The sequence below is a fragment of the Rhipicephalus microplus genome, chromosome 4, assembly GCF_043290135.1.
Source record: "Rhipicephalus microplus isolate Deutch F79 chromosome 4, USDA_Rmic, whole genome shotgun sequence".
Classification (NCBI taxonomy): domain Eukaryota; kingdom Metazoa; phylum Arthropoda; class Arachnida; order Ixodida; family Ixodidae; genus Rhipicephalus; species Rhipicephalus microplus.
Genome location: NC_134703.1, coordinates 197,623,781 through 197,644,516, shown reverse-complemented (window position 1 = coordinate 197,644,516; position 20,736 = coordinate 197,623,781). Strand labels below are relative to the sequence as shown.

At 49.9% G+C, this 20,736-nt stretch overlaps 1 protein-coding gene across 6 annotated transcripts in view; it reads right to left on the bottom strand.

Annotated features, from left to right (window-relative positions):
- CenG1A (Centaurin gamma 1A) overlaps positions 1 to 20,736 on the bottom strand; it is a 339,755-nt gene that overhangs the window by 70,910 nt on the left and 248,109 nt on the right. For 5 of the 6 annotated variants that reach the window (XM_037423691.2, XM_037423690.2, XM_037423692.2 and 2 more), the window contains exons 3-5: positions 17,821 to 17,908; positions 16,280 to 16,365; positions 8,140 to 8,284 (exon numbers count right to left, since the gene is read on the bottom strand). In XM_037423691.2, coding sequence (XP_037279588.1) covers positions 8,140 to 8,284; positions 16,280 to 16,365; positions 17,821 to 17,908 — 319 coding nt within the window. Of the gene's footprint in view, positions 1 to 8,139; positions 8,285 to 11,473; positions 11,606 to 16,279; positions 16,366 to 17,820; positions 17,909 to 20,736 lie in introns of those variants that run through there. The other variant, XM_075893913.1, reaches the window with a different exon arrangement.

Below are 20,736 nucleotides of genomic sequence, written 5' to 3'. Positions count from 1 at the left end.
AACAGGCGTCCGTGTAGCGGCCGTACACACTTTTGTCTGCCCCGGTTGTTTCGAACGGCTGCCCCAAGAGTGCGACCACCTCGAGCACGGATAAAGGTTACGTACATAGAAACTCAAAGGTAACCTTAAAGGCAAATGACTTGTTGTTTGAAACAACGTTCATTTCTGTTTTTCGATTTAGGAGCATTCCATGAGTGGGGGGACTAATAGCTTAGTTAATTTTTTTGGTTTGCTTTTGTCGTCTGTGTGTTTGTAGACGATGTTCTGTTGTTTCAACCTATTACCCGTTCAGCTAGGAAAGCTTTGTTTTAGGGACGTTGTTATTTTATTTAGTTGGGCTTTTAATTTAAGGTACTGCTTGGTCGTACAATTGAAGTATATCACGGTACGCATGAGTGCACAGACATGGCGTTGCGTTATTCAAGGCTTTCCTTTTTATTATCATTTTAAAATAGAGCGCTTTAGTGGACAGTAAGTTCAGGAACTGCGCGCAGGCGATCATGCCGAATAGTTTTTCATTCATCTTTTCTGAAAGCTGCGTGTCAATAAGTGATTTTTCAATACCTTTTAAAGCATGTATTGTTTTAGGATGTGGCATGAAAGAATGCCTACGTGCCTTTTCCTTGAATCGTGCAGTATTTTTGAGACTTTCTTTTCATGTGTGTGGACATGACGTTGTGCGCGAGTTCTGACTTTCATCGTATAGTGACCGTGAAAGTGTGGTGTGTCAGGTGTTCTCTGCGATGTCGTCCACGTCAGTGAAATGGTGCGCGAAAAAAAGAAACCCGTTGGTGGACGACCGGAACACTGAAAGCTGCCGAACATTGTGCGTTTGTGATTTTCTTGAACATTACGAAGTAATATTCTTAAGAAGGGGGCTATGTCACAAACGACTCCAATTTTCGGAGCATCCGCGGGCCCCATCTTCCAAGGAAGGGCGTTTTTGTGTTGGGAGACGACATCCGGCGACTATAACGACCCAGCGTGGCGCCGGCTCGTCTTCCCTGCCCCTGACCGGAAGGGGAACCGGCGGTCTCCACAAAGAAAATTACTCCCAGATGAGATGGGAGCACGTGGACGCCCCCGAGGAGGTTTGAACTGCATCGGAAGAGCAGTTGACGTACAACCAGCAACAAGTGCGGTCGTCGGTGTCGCGAGTCTCGCGTAGGCGGCGAGCATGGAGTGACCCGTGCAACGTATTGAGACGGCTGCAATTCCGGGCACCCTCGTCGTCTACCAAAGCGGCGAGATCTTCAGCGGCACCCGTCAACTCCCCTACGTGATCCAAAAGCTGGTCTGGTCCGTATGGAACTTTTTTTATTGTGACTTTTTTTTAACTGTGAAATTGTTTTAACCAGCCCTTTTTTTTTTTAAATCTGTGTAGTTGTGTGCGTTGCGACGCACATAGAAATTCAAAAACGCGACCAATGATCATTGTGTAATTATTCCCTTGTATCGCTCTTTTCTGATTTCCATTTTTGTCGTTATTTTATTAACATTCCGCGTAATGGCCTGTGCTAGTACCTTTTGTAGTGTTTTTTTAGCATATTTTGTTATATAGCTGTTCTTTCCTTTGCGTATCAGTGTTACTCCTCTCTGTTATTTTTCTTAACTCCTGCCTTTGCCAGTGTTCCAATTAAATGCTTGTTTATGTGTAATCAAACTCCGTGTCTGCTCTATGAGTGCGTCGGTCAGGCCCACACATCACCACACGTGCAACCCCGCACGGGTCGACCAACCCGCAAATAAATTCGAAATGTGCCACTTCGAGGCCTTTCAGGCGTCGCAGGCCAAAGCGTAAAGTGGAAGCCTGCGAGTCTGCCGCACGTCGATGTTGGATCGGCGGGGCCTCACCCGAAGTGCGTGACAAGTGGCTAAGGTACTCGGCTGCTGACCCGCAGGTCGCGGGATCGAATCCCGGCTGCGGAGCTGCATTCTTGATGGAGGCGAAAATGATGTAGGCTTGTGTGCTCATATTTGTGTGCACGTTACAGAACCCCAGGTGGTCGAAATTTCCGGAGCCCCACACTACGGCACCTCCCATAATCTTATGGTGGTTTTGGGACGGTAAACCCCACATATCAATCAATCAATAAAGCTGCATATCTGGTCTTTTGTGTCTCAGTTGTATAACGCTGTTTTTTTTTTTACTCTACCGGGTGTTAAAAGGTAAACTTGAAAGAATTTGCTTGAAATTCAGCTCTGGGAATTCAGCTCTGTATGGGAAGAACACAAAAACCACCTTTGCAGACAACTCATGTAGTTCAGGGGGACACAAAGTGAGACAATAATTCCGACTGTCAGTGGCCGAATCAATAAGTTTTCAGTGACTGCAGCAAGCGGGCATATATGTATTGAAAATTTGGAGGCAGTCGCGTTTTTACATTCTTCTAGCATGCCTGTGCCTCGAGATATCCCGCAGCATATGCGCAGTGAATGATTACGCATGCAAGGTATACATGTTCCTCCAAGATGTGACAAGTCGTAACTTGTTACCGCCAGCCGGTAGTAAAAGGACAACCGTTACCAGCTTAGACCAATCAAATTCAGATTAAATGACGCACGCAACTGCCGCGGCCTATCCGGGAGGAGGTGCGCGCCAGTGCAATCATGCAAAGCACAATTAAACTTTGCCGCGAGATATCTCGGAGCACAGACATGCTGGAAGAATTATTCCAAGTGTAACTGTGCAGAAACGCGACTGGCTCCAAATTTTCAGTACGTATATGCCCGCTTGATGCAGTCATAGAAAAGTTATTTGTTAAATCATAGTTGATTGGGCCGCTAACAACCATAATTATTGTCTCACTTTGTCCCCCCCCCCCCCCCCTGAATACATATGCTATCTGCAAAGGTGGTTTTCATGTTCTTCCCAGTGCTGAAATAAAAAAAAACAACCATAACGCCTAGCTTTGCAAACTCTGTACAAAGATGCTTACCAATACGCAACATCGCCCGCCCTGTACCGCGACACGTTAACTTACAGACACTATTCATCACGCAGTATGAGGCCTATAGGAGTCCCTCTCAGTCCGCGAAGCTAGGGGACACACTAAATGCGGCTACACACGAAAAATACTTCACTACATTTGCTCATCTTGATCGGGTGCTTAAAGACAGCATTCAAATGTCCATCCATCACAAGCAGGCAGAAATTAGGCGCAACGTTACCACATGAAGGCAAGAAACTGCAGAGGTCGACACTTGTCGGGGACATGACGTTTAGGGGCAGGCACCCAGTATTCAAGACTCGCTCGCTGGATTCCGTGCCGACCGGTTGTGCCCTGGCGATCTCCGACATCAGCGTAGCTCTGGCCGACTGGGCTCGCCCTACGTCATCTTCTGACGCCGCCCTCCGACGACAGTGTAGCTCTGACCCACTGGACTTGCTCTACGCCATCTACTGACGCCGACAAGAGCTCTCGCAAGTGGTGCCCCGTCCTCGGACTCCTGTGACCATGTTCCCATCTTTCCTATTTCTCCTATCCCTTCGATATGTCGTCGCTCTCTGGCTTACCTCATCTCTCTTTCTCTCTCTCTCTCTACACCTTTATTCCTATCTATTTAACCCCTCCTCAGCCCCATTCCTTGTGAGTTACTGCTGAGGTGTCGCACCCTGATGCAGACAGTTGCGGGGCTCACTTTTGTTTTTTTTTTTCCTTCTAAACATAAACACTCCCCCCTCCAGTATTCAAGATGGGCGGATATCCGAAGGAACTGTGTGCAGTACGGTCCACTGTTAAAGGGAACACGCGAGCGCATCGCCGGTGGTCACGAACTGCCGGCGAGACACCGAAATGCGGCCCATGCGCAATGTTCCATCAAGTCTGCCGCCACTTCTCTGCTCATGGACACGGCGTGCGTTAGCGAGCCACGACCCTTCGCGCTTTTCGTTTTCGCACTCCAAAACAACTGAAACCCACTCGGCTTCAATAACCGGATATTTCATGGTCGCGGAGGCGAGCTTCGAATGCCGGCTGCACCAGACTTCAATAGCCTCATTTGTTATCAAAAGCGGCCAGTGGCAGCGAGCAGCACGTGTACAATTTAATGTACTTAACGGTGAGAGCGTGCGAAAAAATGCACCAATAAACGAAACCATACAGTTTTTGTGTTTGCTAAAAATCCGACGAGTAGCCGGTAGAGCGACAGCTTAACAAATTTCACCGCAGAAATACGGAAGCGCTTTGCAACGCTTTCATACGCACAGGCAGAGAAGCTTGGCGCCCTTACGATTCCATGCGCGCCCGCCGCATTTATAAATCTCGCTACCAGTTGGCGCCACGCGAGCCGCCGGCCACGAGCTCGCGTGTTCTCTGTAACAGTGTGCCGTACCGTACTACATCCAGCTTGCTTCGGACCACACTTTCTTGTTGCCGAAGGGGTCAAGGAGAAGCTGGACATACGCATACGTAATTTTATTCGTATTTAGGCAGCACGTGCATTTTTTTTCACTTATCTTCAATCACGTTTTCATGATAGTTCTTAGACGTATTTCATTTCGTTTACCGATCCTGCGTGCACTGTAGCCCATTTTTAACTGATTTACTAGTTCGAGATAATTGAGGTCTGCACGTGAGAAAAACTGTATTTCAAGCACACGTACAAAAGAACACGCAACTTCGTCAAAATAATTTTTTTAATTTATTTTTTGCAATAAGAAAAAAAGAACTGTCCCACCCAACCAAATGCTTTCCTTGGTGAAAAGGCACGACACTATATCTTGTCTGGGTTCGCACTGCGCTGTGAATCTGGCTCTCCTATGTCAACGGTTCCATCTTCGCAAGTCTCGACTTCTGGTATAAAACCACCCTTTGTGGCATGTTATCCTGTCTGGATTACGGTGTTCAACAATTTTATTTTTGCGATAGCAAATATTCGGACTGTCTCTGCTGATCTTTTCGCTGTCGGCCACCATCGTCATTTACGTGTGTGTATATAGGATGCGCTGCCCCCCTCCTTCTGAGGAGCGAACATCGCCTTTCCGGCCGCGGTCGTCTGCGCGCGCTTATCTCGTGAGCGAACAAGGGGGTCGGGCGCTCATGGCTATCGCGGGAGCGATCAGCGCGCGCCTTGCGCCCCCGCAGCTGGCGGGAGCTTCGATGGGCTGCGTTCTCAACACGCAAAGGCAGCGCCAAGAGTGTACCTGGAGCGGCCGTGCCCTCTTACACCTAGGTTTTGTAGCGTTACGTGAGATCAGATCGGAGTGAGTTGACTGCCAGCATCACTTACTACAACATTGCAATTTGTTGCTATCAGATTCATTGCATTTCGGTGAAACTGATTTTGTTCAATCATCCCTGCCACAGTCGCAAACTGCACTTGACAACATGCGCACGAGTATACATAGCAACCGAGAAAGCTTCTTGAGGCACAGCTAGGTATACAGCGGCTATGCACGCCTTGCAGGTTCTCTACCGTTTGTCATGAGTTATTCGCACTCATCTGTACCTGTGATTACGTTTCGTGCGTCGTTTGTGCGTGAGAAACGCGGGGCACACGTTTTGATCTGCTTGCCACTGTTCGCGTGACCTTGCAATTTGTTCCTATCGCGTTCATTGCTTTGCCTTTACGGCAAAGCTGAGACTTTTTTTATTACATGTACCACCTCCCAGACCAGCAGAAGCTTCACAGATAGTTGTCATCACTGCAGGTAGACAGAAACATCCACCGACATTCGCGCTTGTCCGACTCGCCACCGCGATAGAATCACCCTCGAAAACGCGCTCTGTGACGTATGGCGCTTTTGCGCGGCCGCAGACTGCGCGCGTCCACAGCAGCCTTGGCGTGTCACTTGTATCGAGCGACTGCCTGCGCTGCTCGCACGGGCTCAAAGCAGCGCTCAAACAAGAGGGCGCCGACGTCGAGCACGCATTGTTGTTTGCGACAGCCTATCCGTCCGCAGGGGACATGCTCTTGGGCGCGGAACCGCTATGGCACACACATCGCAATAAAAAGATTTTTCTGCGCGAAATTTGTCAGGAGTCTTAGTTTGCCAGAGCTTATAATGTGCCGCACCGAGTTACCCCTACAGTAACCGCAACGAGTCCTCAAAAGCCATAACCAGGCGTGAAAAGAACTCTTCCTTCCCCCCTACCTCCCCCTTTTTTAATCGTTTACTGCAGCGCTTTAGTGAAAAAGAATATTTTTAAAGTTTAAAACTATAGTTGCATTATATATCATTGTTTATTGTTCTCCTAAACGTGCAACTCGACGACAGAAAACGCGTTCGTGTCTGCCTCATGTGGCAATGCGAAAGCAGCGTTCGATAAAGACCTGCCAAGCAATCTTCATCTATAGAGCGCCTACACTGCTACCTATTCGCAATTCCCACGGCCTATAGGTGGTGCGCCTTGCAATCCAAGATGGCTGCGGGAAGATTATCAACCCGTGAACTCGCATACGAAAATACAGGACGCACAGCCGTACACCCCATGCCGCTTTCACCGGATGAACTCTTCATCGTCGAATGAATGTATATCGAACCAAAGTACCTCCCTAAACAATATGAACTGTTAAATGTTCACTACCTCATTTCTTGCCGCAGTGCGAAGAGTGGTGGTGTCAGCTGATCGACCATGCATTAAAGACGCCTTGTGTTAATCCTCCACGTGCTACATAAAACTGCCCGAACTCGAATTGACGTTAGAACTCGTCGGCACTTCGAGGTAATTAGTGCCGAGCCTTCGAGGTAATTTGCGGCAGTAGTAGGCCACTGGCGAATAGCGGGCCGTCGCGGCTGCACAGGAACGGATATTTAACGTAGCAGTGGTTTGCAAGCGTATTACGCCGTCGTCACTACTTGCGCCATAAGCACCATGGATTTGCTCCTTCAACGAAACACACGCATTTCATTTCACATTAAGTAGCGCTTGTGTCATAGCAATGATCAGACTCTTTATTAGTGCGTAATTCACTGCATTCGGGTGTTGCAGGTTCTATCAGCGCGATCGCAACAAGAATATCGAATCGAATGCTCGGGGAAACGCATTTCGGAACGTCGAAATTGTGAAAATTCGTCGAGGAACACCGTCATTCAGACGGCACGGGTGAAGGGCAAAAGAAGTTAGAAGAGAGGCGCGGACTGTAGTCGTAACTGAACGTTTCTTTGCTCTAACCATTTCGTTTCGCCCGTCGAGCTCGGGCGTGTTGGCGGCATGCGGCGATCCATGCATTGTAATTGGGCTACATGCAATGCACAAAAACAATCCTTTCATTCTGAGCTCGCACAAGAATATTTTACAGTACGTACAGTCAAAGTGACTTATGAGCATGAAAAAACATTAACGCCCGATGGGACGTGAAGTGCAACTCGCTGCTCGTGAGCGAGCAGCCCATCATCGTTCATCGTCCCTGTCACTCCCGGTGCGTTCTACGTCCAGTGAAAAACCCTCGACGTCAAGATGGTTTCTTTGAACAGCGCTGCTGAATGTAATCTGAGGAATTGTCTCTGCCGAACGACTTCGATAAGAGCAACACTCACAATGCACTACACCAAACATGGCCACAATCACCACGTTTAACTGGACGCAGGGAACAATTTAGCTCTGACACCCGGCAAGAAGCGAATCGCTTGCAGAGTCCTGCCATCTATGGATGAACGTAAAAATCAACTGGAGCACCGTTTGCCAAGGTTTGGAAGAGGAAATCACGAGCTAGCGCTACTCTTTGCGTACAATGAATGTTATGGGATTCATGCACTAAAAAAGCGCTGACGAATTCTATACGCGCATAAAACAATGCGAGTTTCAACTGCAAAGGTCACATGATGACATTTAACTATCCAACGTATAGATGCAGAAAATCTTGCGAAGCTGATACGTGTACTCTGCGGGCTATAATCGAACACACAAGTTGCCAAGTATTTTTACGGAAACTTTGCGTCTCGCAAGAACGAATAAGATTGATCGAATCACAGAGGGTACGGTACTGATGCACGAAACATACAAAATTGTTTTGTGTTGGTTACTTGCTAACGCGCTAACACTGAGGAGCTATAGCACAGACAAACAAGGGAGCGTCTGCCTACTGATCATCCTCAAGAGGACGCTCCTGCATTCTGCTAGGCGGCGCGACATGCGAATAGGTCAATGAAAACGATCTTCGAGCACAAAGCGAAGAAAAGCAAAAGTAACTCACCTTGCGTCCCGACGAGTATGAGTGGCAGGTCGGCGGCGTTGTTCCGGAAGTGGGCCATTCGCATGTAGTAGCTGTAGACTGCGCTGAACGAGGCCTCATTCTCCAGGCTGAACACGAAGATCACCGCGTCCACCCAGCAGCTGAACTGCGCACGCGCAACGCACACGGTCTGTGTAGATACGCGAGCTCCGAAAGACGCATCCGCGTGCGACGACAAATGAGCGCTTTGCCCACAATTTGTCGTGAAAGTTGCGCAGATAAGAAAAGGTGGCGATAAACAGAGTCCCATGACTTGAGCCGAAACGTCACTGTGGCATGCAGCTGCAGTGACATATTCAAGATAGCAGCAACGCTTTCCTTTTCAATGGGACACAGCGCAATACAGGCATGGATGGGACTGACCGGCAGGGGCTTAATTAACGACACTGCAATCATACCTGCATTAATGATAACTAACAGACAATGATGACAAGGAAAGTATAGCTAGAGATTGTATTAGTGATAATTATAATGTAAATGTGAAGAAAGCAAAGTGGACGAAAAGATATTTGCCGTGTTAAAACCTGCAGTAAAAAGTTAGAGTGATACAGCCGCTTCGCTGGCTCGGTGCATTGGCTAGCGCTGAGGGCAGGCCAGTTATAATCACGTGATCAAACATGGCTGGGCCCGTGCGCCTTTACGGAGAGTCGTTATATGAAGGCCCATGAGTGCACAGGATACTATGAAAGCAATGCTTCGTTGAAGGGTCACCGCGCTTGCACTCTTCGGTTTTTTTTTTTTTTCATGCTATAAGAATGACACCTGCCACAGCATGAATCGCTACCCGCGGATGGGTGTCCATGAAGTTCCAAGCACGTATCTCCTATTTGTGGTGAAACAAAATAAAAAAAAACTGCAGCTGGAAACACTTGGGCAGCTACTACACCGAAGCCGAACGTTTCAGTTTCGCTGGTTAATCAGCTATATACGAATTGCTAACTGCGTAGTTTAACAATTATGGTGTGAAATGAATGAAAAAGAACAACCTGTCCGTTTTTAGAAGGTTGCCGGTTGGCGTCCCACCGATGGACGTTGTTATTTCGTCCACGTTCTTAACTGATGTTGCATTTACGCTTTGCTTGACTTCCGGTAATTGAACTTGGTTGTGATAGACAAGTGCGACACACAGATTTGGGTGAGTGAAATTCTCAATCTTTTCCGTCGTACAAGAGAATAACACACAGAATCCGATTTCCACAAAGCTGTGAGAAGAAACGCGCGCAGATATAGTTTCTTTAATGCAAGGCCCACCAGGCTGTGGCCCAGCGTGCTTCTACAACGGTTAGCGGGGCTCGCGTATGTTATAACCCACAGATACATATGCAACCGAGGTGGCAGATGTATCTTTTCGGCCCTCAACGCACGCATGCGACTTCCTCTCGACAAGATTTGCTGTCGCGAAGGTGCATCCGTCGCCGCCGCTTGTCGCGTAGCGCGTTTCTGGAAAACTAGAAAAGATCGCTTGTCGCCCGAAAGCATGCGTGGCGATTTCCGGCAACATGGCTGTGGCCATGGTCCTCGCTTCAGTTTCAATTTGCTCTCGATGCTTCTAATCCGCGCGTATTTCAAGGAATGCAAGGTATCGACTAGCTTTTAAAGACGATAGTCTTTCTTGGGGACCATCTACGCAAAAATTTTGGTCTGTATGTCTATCTGTACATTTGTCTGTTTGTCCAGTCTTAACGGTACCGGGTACTTTAAACGGCACCAGTCGATACCCCTTGACGGCCGACCCCATCCGCGGCGCCCACCAATGTTGCTCAAGATTCAGCGTTCATACTTGCGCGATTGTCAATTAAAAAGCAACTATTGCACATATGTGAGGCACCATAACACGTATATATTCTGTATGTGCGTCTTCTACTAGAAAAGGCATATATAAGTAATTCTAAGAACCGTAGCGTTTATCACGCTCCGCTGACCATGCAACGCTTGCACGAAAATACAAGTGTTTCCAATGCTTTGCTAAGACGACACGGTGGTGGCACCTACCCGTCACCTTGTGTACTACACCTTATCACCTCTGAGGCGGGCGCTCACGCCCGTCTCAGAGCCTCACTCTTCATTTTCCAAAATAACTGCCAGATAGCGCTCATGTCTCACGTGTGACGTGATTTGATGCGCTCGTACACCTCCGCTGCACCCGCTGCACGCTCGAGGCACTCTAACGGAGCGCTTTCAGAATACTTTTCACCAATTTTCTTGCGCAGAACATCAAATAAACGTTTTGTTAAGTCTCTCCAGACGCAAGACTGTCGTCTTTCGACGACATTTGCAGATTGACATGCAAATACGGGGTAATTTTTTTTTAGTTAGATTCTCATCTCACGTGGAGGGTGAGCGAGCGGCAGTGTTTTGTCTTAAATCTTCTTATCGAAGGTTCGTTTTGATGACTCGACGGTAGCTTGTGACAATTTTGTAGTTTGATTCAATGCGAAATCTTCGTGCGAAGTGCGTCGTAGCGTACGATTCTGGGCCGTCTGTCGTGTTTAAACCCAAATATTGCGAAAAAAGGAGGTCGTGAAAAGCTTTTAAGAGCCTTCAGTATGTCACTCAACACAGTAATAAATAGGGCATGTTAGTTTAACCGACAAACTTTAAAATTCTTATTCGCAATTTATGGGTATACAAGCGATAGTTTTCATTCAAGCAACAACGGCAGTTTGTCACCGACATGCGGTTGCAGCCGTCACGACGCGCCGGAGGAAGTCTGTCGCTGTCGCTAGGAATCACGTGCATGAGGTTAGTACTTTACTACTGCTGCAAAGTATACAGTTAGCGTGGAAAGTGAACGCGTTAACGCTGTGCGGTTATTCAAAAAGAAAACAGAAAGGGGGGGGGGGGAGGGGTGATATCACATTTGCTTTTAACCAGGTAGCAATTAAAGAATTACATTAGCTTGGTCGCACGCTCAGGTATACGTGTCGCACTGCATGTCAAAACCACACTGACATTCGACCTTAGCTTATACCCGCAAAGCTCTAGCCCTATTTTTAGTTCACAATGAAACTACGAAGGCCCACGACTCGCCTGAAACCGTCAACGCCTCCAACAATGCGTAGTTGTCAGCGAATGGGTGAAACGGAGGCGATTGCGCAATTGCTGCCCACACAAGCGGCCGTCGAGCATGTCATTACCGCGGTGCCAACACTTTTTTCTACGGCCCCGAACGAGCGGTTTGGGGCCAGCCCGTAGCGTCCGCCTGCTCTTACGACACCGGGCAGAAGGCAAACAACGCTTCGCGTGGCGTGCGGTAAACAACTGTACATCGAGTGACCACTCTCGGAGCACTTACGCGGCGCAGGGCGACCTCCACGTCACGCAGCCACGAAGCGAGAAGCGCAAACGACGACGAAGCTCGGCACGGCAGCGTGGTGCAGCAGCATCGCGCACACACCGTCGTCGTCCGGCGGCGACGAGCTCTGCCTGCGCGCGCCGAGGGGGGAAAGAAGAGCAATCGAAGCGGCCGATGCAAATCGCCCTGGAAACGGGACGCGCGCCGCCGAGCGGCATCAGAGAACCTGAAAGACGGGATTAACTAACTGCACATTCGCCGGACAGTCCGGGAAACCGCCGTGCGGGAACGGTGATCCGCGCTGTAGTACGTGCCGCCGCGTGCTGACTGCACACGTACACACCGTGCCGGGGGTGCGAGTTGCTTCATTTCCCGCTGTCGTCGTCTGCTGCGACCATGCAGGCACCCTATATACGGGAGCACACGCCGTTGCCTCAGCAACGCTGGCGCAGAAAAAGAACGACGGGTGTGTTTGCGAGAAAAAAAAAGTAATGCTAAAGAACAGAATAACGAACGCGCTGCGCGACGCCGAGGCGCCGCCGCGAACGTGGCGACCATCGAGCGCGTGTGCATGGACCTCGAGGAGGGGAAAAAAAAAAAAAACACGCAGTGTGCGTGTGTGCCCAGGTGACCCAGATACGCCCACGGCGCATCTTACAGGCCGCGCTCAGAAAGACGCGCGGGGGGGGGGGGGGGGGGGCCTCCGATAATTTGCGGCAATGAACTTGCAGCAAAAGTGACTCTCCCCCTCCGCTGCGTGGAGAAAGAGCGCGCATCTCCTGCGATGCTTCGCGGGGAAACAGGTGCGGCCGGCGTTGCGCCGCGCGAAGATACCCCGAGTCGAAGGTCAACTCCTGCAGTCTCTTTAGTATTTCATCGGTATAGCCTCACCAAGCGTACGCAAGAATGTTGTGTTTCGAGAACGTCGGCAACACAGGACGAATTCATCATGGATTTATACCAACATGCCCAACTGGCAGTCATCCTAGAAGTCGGGAAGTTCCAACAGATCCAATATTACAGAACGGCCCCCAACCAGTGGTCGCCTCCATTTCATGCACTCACATATGCCGACTCCAAACGTGGGCTAATAAAAATTCTCAAGGCAAGAAGGAGGCGACTCCTTGCTGCCATTGCGAGCCAGGATCCACCACGCGCCCCAATGTCTGGCTTTTCTCCAGTTGCCTCTCTCTCTCTCCACGGCAGGAAAAAAAAAAACTATGCGACTGCTCGGCCGTCTTGAAAAGGCGAGCGAGAGAATGGCCGGAACGTTGGCAGGCCAAGAAATGAAAGAACCTGAGGGGCGCACAATAGGGAGTCGTCGTCAATGGGTGCGACGTAAAGAAAGGCACCGCCGTTTGTTACACTCACAGTTCTCAATTCGCACAGCCAGCCGAGAAAACCGACGTCAGCCAGCCCCTCGAATTCTCAGCCGAGCAAACTCCTCGGTTGCAGCAACGATTCGCGCATGCCCAGTGGCGATATGAAAGTGGTCGCCTCTGTTCTAACGGCCGCGTTGTCGGCTTCGTCGCCGATGTGGCTCTTCCGCGGTCGGCGTCCTCTCGGCAGTGTTAACAGAGAATGCGAAACCGGACAAGCGCCGCTCTGGTCGGACCAGCATACACGATGTTTAGCTTTTACTTGCAACACAAACGCGCTAAGCGAGGTGCTGCAGGGACAAACCAACACAAAGAGTAGCGACACGAAACAAACAAACGGAACTCGTGGACAGGGAAGTTTCAAGTCACCACGGGCAAGCAGGAAAATCAACTGGGCGGACCTACTTTCCAGGAGAGGTTCGCGAGTCCACATTTTGTTTCGCATTAAACTTAGCAAGCGGCAGCTGGTCAGTTGCGCGGAGGCGTCGCCCGGTCATAGTTTTGTCATTTTGGTCTTGCGGTGTATCGACGGGCGAACTGCTTCCAGAAGCGCGCACCGCCCTGAAGAGGGGGGAGTTACTAAAGTATTCCCAAATAGAAGAAGTCCCCACGAAGGACGTACACATTAGCTAAGTGCACGGAGAGACGACTCGCACTGCAGGTGTTTCGGTTAGCGAATATTCGGGAACAGCAGCCACGCGAATGCAGTTGTACTAGAAAAAAAAAAAAAAACGAGTGCGAGCAATGAGCCACAACCACAGCAGCATTTCAACACTGGCGACGGCGGAAATAACGGAGGAGGCGAAATGGTGGACAACGACGTTTCCCAGCGTCCGTCGTAGTCCCGTCCCGCCCACGACACCGCTTTCCATCCATTCCACTCAACCGAATTACGCTAAGCAGGCGGTTTTCAAAAACCGTGCGGATCTCGTCCTCTCCAGTGCGTCTGCCTATAGCACCTGTGCTTCCATGGTTTCTTCGCAACCACGCCCGTTGGCACGGGCGCGTTGGCACGGACGGACAGCGTTACACAGGCTAGCCAAAGAGGTGCTTTGCATCTAATAATAATAATAACACAACGGACCATCTCCCCGAAGGGAACCCTAACGTGATGCGAAGCAGCAGCGGTCGACACGTCATTGGCCTGGTTGAAAGGGCGTCGACGCGGGTGCTCGGAGAACGGTTAAGCTCGGGAGGTTGCGGTGGGCGAGTGGCGGGCAAAGTACCCGTGCGTGACGCTCATCGTACGAACCTTGCCCGACGTCAGCGACTCCTTGCAAGTGGCGCAGACACGAAGTCTGACGGGTCTGCGCCGAATCACTTCGGTCGCTGCCTCCAGCTGCTTGCGGTTGCAGACGGAACCGACGTTGGCCAAGTGGTTGTTGAACCACAGGCGGTCACACGCGAGGCAACTGTGGTCGAAACTACGTTGGAGGAACTCTCGTCAAAAGCGGGCGTCAGCCCAGCATTGCTCGCGACGTCACTGACGGCTCTCGCCCCGCGCGGACGCGATCAGCGTTGCGGTGGCGAGACGCCTCATGATCAGCCGGCGGAGCCCGGCGATTGCGGATGAGCGCTTCGGCGGGGGGCGTGCGGCGCTTTCGAGAGATTGCCGACGACGGCCACATCGAAGAGTCGCAGGCGTTGTCCTTTCGCTGTCAGCTCTTCCGCTCGGCTTCCTTGGCTCGCGTCTCGTCGGTGGTGCCGACGCGTTGAAGACGCTTGCGCTTGGCTTCTTTGACTCGCATCTCGTCGATGGCGTTGGTCTTCCACTTCCGACGCTTGCGTTAGGCTTCCCTGGCTCCCGCCTCAGGTGTTGCAGGCGTGACGTTCACACACGGTCGGCTCTGCTAACCCTCGAAACGCCAGCGACGGCCGGGTTCGGCCAAATCGCTTCGGCGCATGTTTCGGCGGGCAGAAAAGCTTCGCTTTCCGGCGTTCTCTCCATGGCAGATAAACGAGCCGAAAAAGTGCGCTCGAACGTTGCGAGCGGTGGAGAGGGTGAAGCGAGAGAGGTGACACGCGGTGAGCGCGCGGCAGGCGAGAGAGTGACGTTACCGCGCACTCTAAGGAAAGGCGTGACCTACTTGTTACCGCACCAACACCTGCGGCGAGAAGAACGCAGTGTGGCGCATTGGCACGGCGACACGGATGGACAGCTTTACACGGGCTATTCGAAGAGCTGCTTCACATCTAATAAACTACTTGAGGGGCACTGACATCTTTCGGAGGTGAGATTACACAACCATTAAGTCTCCATACAGAGCAAGGGCGAAGCCCGGTAGTTGCTGGTAAGATATGCTACTTTGATATTAAAGTCGATTTTCCCCTGGAACAGCTACCAACGTCAACACCAGCTTGACGTCAGGCTACAGTACTGCTTCTGGTGACTCCAAGCAGCAGTATATGGCTAACTGTGATGACGCCTGGCGCAGAAACTTTCAAAATGGGTGCTTGGGAGTCGCCAACGCAGCACATGACAAGATTCTCACACCACTTTGTTACGTCAGGGCACAGTATGAACCGAAACTATCTTTCAAAGCATGCTGCAATTATTTTTCTAGAGTTCACTAACGCCAGTACGTTTTGTAGGCTACTGAGGGCTTGGCCTTTCATACGACGCCAAAAAAAATTGCCCGCACCTTCCCAAAGGGAATCGTGAAAAAAGGCGAATCGCGCCGAGAGGATATGGCATAGTAATTTTAATGGCGTAAATTAACGACGAGACGAAGATTTGCACCGAAATCATTTATTTACACATTATTAGCCAGAAAATGGTAGAGAGTGAAGCGCGCGTTTTACTCCGTTCGTATATACGAACGAGCGAGCGGACGGGAGAGTGGGGCACCGGAAGGAGAGAGACCAAATGGCGAAAGAACCTACATTCTCTCCACACACGCGGGAGCTCCGCCGAGCTCCCGCTATGCGAGCGTCCTCACAAGCCAAGCACGCTCCTCTCCACTCCCTCTCCGCTACTCCGCCCGCACCACCTGCTCCGCCTGCTAGGGGCGAGGAAAAGCGTGCGCGCCCAGAGCTGTTGTTGTGGGAGGAAGAGTGAGAGTGGAGAGAACACTTGCGGCCACGCGGACACCGCCAGACGACTGACATGCCCCGACTAACAAATGCATTCGCATTTTAAAAAAACGACTACAAATTTTTATGTCCACGCCCCCACCCCCATTACTTGTTGATTATTGACTCCGCACGATTGTGGCTAAGGCGGAGTCACTCTACGCATTCGACGAGGCGGCTGACTATGTATGTATGTATGTATGTATGTATGTATGTATGTATGTATGTATGTATGTATGTATGTACGAACGCGTGTGCGCGCGCGCGCAACCATATGCGGCTTTTACATGCATCCAGATTGGTGACGGTGTGACACTGAACGCAGAAGAGGGTTTTCGCAGTCACCGCCACTCACCTGCAGCTCGGGGGGTCCACCTTCGTCTCGGATGAGCAGCAGGTAGCTGTGGCCGTCCACCACGATCTCTTTCTTGAAGCGACCACCTAGGGCATCGAACAGCCATTGCACGCACAGGCATAACATGTACGCGGTACTCTCCAAGCAAGCCGGCTTGGTTCATTGCGCGTTTGAAACTAGTGGTTGCCACAAAAATCTAAAGTCTGATCTCAACCGGCACCTGTTGCGAGGGGGAAAGGATCGCGGAAAAGTTGGGTGATTACGGGCACGCCTGTGGTAAAGCAGTCCCACCTGTTCAATGTAAAATAGGTATTTGTCACACACTCCCTTTATCGCCGAGGGTCTATTCTGTGTCGACGGATAACAGAGAGCAAGGATGTTATAGAAGACGCTTATGAGAAGATTTGGATAACACTTGAGCAGAGAGATGACGTGCCTGGCGTCATCCACGTTACCGTGACGACAGCGCAGGCAGAATTCGCTGCATGGTGCGCGACGCCTTTGGGGACCGAAGCTTTTTTTTTTTTTTATGCGAGCATTCGTTACATTGTTTTGCGACCACCGCTGGTATATACCAACCATTGATGTCGTCCTCAGCAGTGGTCGTACATGAAGGCGACGAAAGCGAACATTTTTAACGACCTCACAAGTTATACTCCCTCCCTCTCTTGACCTTTGTCCATGTGTCGGGTTACGTTGGCTTTGCCCACCGGTTATCACCAACTACTTTTTCTTCTCTCTTGTTTCCTTCCTTCCTTGAGCACTCCACTGCATTAAAAAATATTTCGTATGGTACAGAAGCTTCAAACTGACCTGAGCACGGGCTCGTTCATCAAACTTTATTATATTGCCTTGCGACTGAGATGATCAGAGATGAAGACCAGAGATGATCGCGCATACACTCAGCCTCATAGGTTACCTCCCTCACAAGAAAGACACATTCGACATACGTGATGTCGACGTGTTGTCTGGTCATAATACGATGGCGCACTATGCACGCGAACTGATCACAAGCGCACACAACTTGATGTTGGACTGTTCGTTGTGATTCAATACGACGGCTGTACAAACAAATGCCTCCTGGATACCTTTTGAGCCCGCCGGCTACGACTGGCCTTCTCCCTATTTTTAAAGGGAAAGTGTGGAGCATCGTCCACTAGCAGGGTTTAATCGGGTTTAAACAAAATAAAACCACGGGTGAATGAGTGCAAGGGTGCAGTCGGAATGCTCCAATTAACAACGCGTAGAAACTAAATTTGTAGTACAGACAATAAACGGTAAGACCATATATTATGGAAGATAAAAAAGCTCGCATAACGTCACGTACACCGCTTCGAACACACACGAAATGAACAGCAGCAACTTTCGCATTAGCACGGAAAAGGAAAAGAGAAGAATTTCAAACAAAGCACAACCAATAGCTTTAAAAGGCCCCACGATGCTGTTTACGCCATATCAACTCTCGACTCGACGCAGTGAGTATATTATATGCTGCAGCGACTTTCAAGCTATCGGTGCGTACAAACACAGAGTTGGCGTACCTTCTGGGGACTCGTCCTGCATGTAGGAACCAGTGAGGTAGCGATGAACCAGGGCAGACTTTCCGCTCGTCAGGCTGCCCACAATGCCCTGCGAACAGCACACGCAAAACATTCACGTGCCGGACAACATTTCGAACATGTTGCACAGAACACGCACATACGCGACAAGGTACCAGATATCACCGGAATAGACTAAATGTGTCGTTCGTCGCCGGTCGATGCCCATCGCTCGTTCATGGGTGGACACGACAACGATGCGACGCCCTCAGGCTGCTTCCCTCTTGGTCGTCGGGTGCGCACGCGAGTACCATGTTGTAGCGTGTATATACGCATGAAGCAAGTCAAGTTTTTCAAGAAATAAAAACCCCTTCTTCAAAGGAAGTAAAAATGTCGCTCGGTTGGTTCTTTTACACGGTTTAACGAGCCAGATCGACTCTGCTGATATGCGAAGCAACGTAGTGATGGGGTCTTGATTCGGATCATCAGGGCTTTGTTTACGTCGCACAGTAGGCGCGCCTCCACGGCATTCCGCCTTCACCGAGATGCAACCGCCGGGGCTAGGAAATCGAATCCGGCGCTAGAATGTCCTTTGCATGTTGTCAATAAGCACGAAATATGACGCAAATATATGAGGTATACAGGACGCGAGCGTTACCTGTCAAGTAAAATTCAGTAATAATAAAAAAGAACGATTTTAGCTTGCTTTGTGAGCATCCGTCCTGAGACAGAGCTGAAAATGCACTTGCTAGACAGTTTTGTCTATAAAAACACTAGAACCTTCAATTATTGACGCTTCAAAATTCAGTTCGTCGAGTGCGTTTAACGTATACCCGACCGTGTACAGTCACTTTTTCCGCAATGTTTTCACAGTAAACTCAACAACGCCGAATTGTCTAGCTAGTATAATACTTAGCTACAGGCGAGCCCTTCTTTAGGCGCACACGAGAAACTTTCTTACAATCAGTATTTTGAGTAAACTTATATACTTTGTCTCAGACCTCAATGCTACAGGCTCCACTGAAGTTCACACGTTTGCATTACTAGACGTGCTTGGATTTACTGCCGATATTATGAGTGGTCTAAGACTCATACACCTGCAGTTCACCACTAGCCTTCTAATCTCAGTACACTGACGAAGAGCGTCTAACGTGCAGCCCCATAGCACAGCCGTAGACACGGCTCAGATTGATAACAGGCTTCACACACACGACAGCTTCCCTCAGAGCAACTTACGTCACTTTCTTCTTTTTTTTTTCTACGAACAGTCAGCCACAATTATACAGACGGTAGACTAATTTTGCAACTAAAACGCGGTTACACAGATTCCAAAAGTTCGCAAGGAACAGCACACTACATAATTACGATATTCGAAGCCATGTTCGTTCCCCAGCACCCCACGTATTCCAAACTATCGAACTTGCCTTGATGAGTGTGAAATGCATGCCAAGCTCTCCGAAACTGCTTCACTGCTCGAATCGCACGGCGCAGCCTTCGATCGCAGAAGAGGTCCGGTCAACAACTGGTCGCGAGGCGTGCGTTTCGGAGTGTATACGAATATGCCGACACTACATTCGGGGTAGTAATAAGGCGACGTACGTGATTGCAAAGGCAGTAGCTCGGTAACATAGCAGATGGCGAGATCGCAATACATATCAACTAACAACGATTTTTTTTCGGGATCACAACAATTACGACATTTTCCTTGTAATATTTGCGAGCAAGGGGGCGTTCCTCCATCAGTGCTTCGAGGAACAAAACGTCGTTTATTTAAATAACAATGCAGAGTAACAACTGCGTATCATCATTACCGCAAGTTTGATGGCTTGTTTGAACGATATTTTGACGAACGGCATCTATAAGTTCGCCTATATACATACACCCTATGCGATCAGTCGAGTCGGTGGCCTGACCCACCAGTGGCTACTGCGCTGGTTTCGACTTATCAAAAGTAGACAAAACGACGTCACGCTATCGTTCTCTCACGTCACATCATGAAACAGCCACTACAGCGGAGCTTAGCCCCGGGCGCACGAAGTTGCAGGAGAAAGACGGTGTGGTGGAGGACGGTAGCTATTTATGATTCCTAGCTACCTCAACAAAAGGTGTTCGGAATGAATCATGGCGCAAATGATTGGCTCCCGTAATGGGCTTACTAAACACGAAATATTAAGGAAACCATTTCACGGACCCCGTAAAGAGCCAGCAAAGACGTCCCGACTTTTTTTTTTCATTCCCCGAATAAGTTCGCCAATTTGCACAATGGACCACGACGGCAAACGCATTTTCTGAACATTACAGCGCTAAGCGCTGTGCAGGCGCTCAATTTCTAAAAACACTGCATGTGCCTGACCAACCCCCTTGTACGCGCAGTGACGCAAACATGCTTATGGGCAACTTGACGTACCAGTGAGCTCGTCGATTGGTCCTTGCTCTACGAAACAGCACCTAGCTTGGCCATATACGGTGGCGCAGTTTTTTCGTCCACGCAGTCCGAATTTTCGTTTTCCGGTGCTGCCCATTGCCGTTTTGTAGAGCCCGAGACAACCATAAAAAGGGCCATTGCCAGAACGAAAGCCTCCGAGATAAAGAGGCGTCTCGATACCTAACCGCCAGAGGAAGGGTGCCCTTCGCACCAACGTGCCAGTAACATTGTTCGGGTCCGAGTATACCTGTCCAGCTCGGATCCGAAGAGGCTCTCGTGAAACGTGCGAGGCTAGCGGCCCGCGCCAATGGGATCCCGGACTAAGGATCTCACTCAGCTATCTACTAGCACAGAAAACCATAACAAACGTTTTCTTCTCTCTCTTAAAGTAACGTTGCCTCGCATCGCCTTTCCTCTTACGTTGAATGCCAATGGCGGAGTGGGAGCAGCCGACGGACTCTGCGAGTGAGCACTCGACTGTGGTGTAGAGGAAC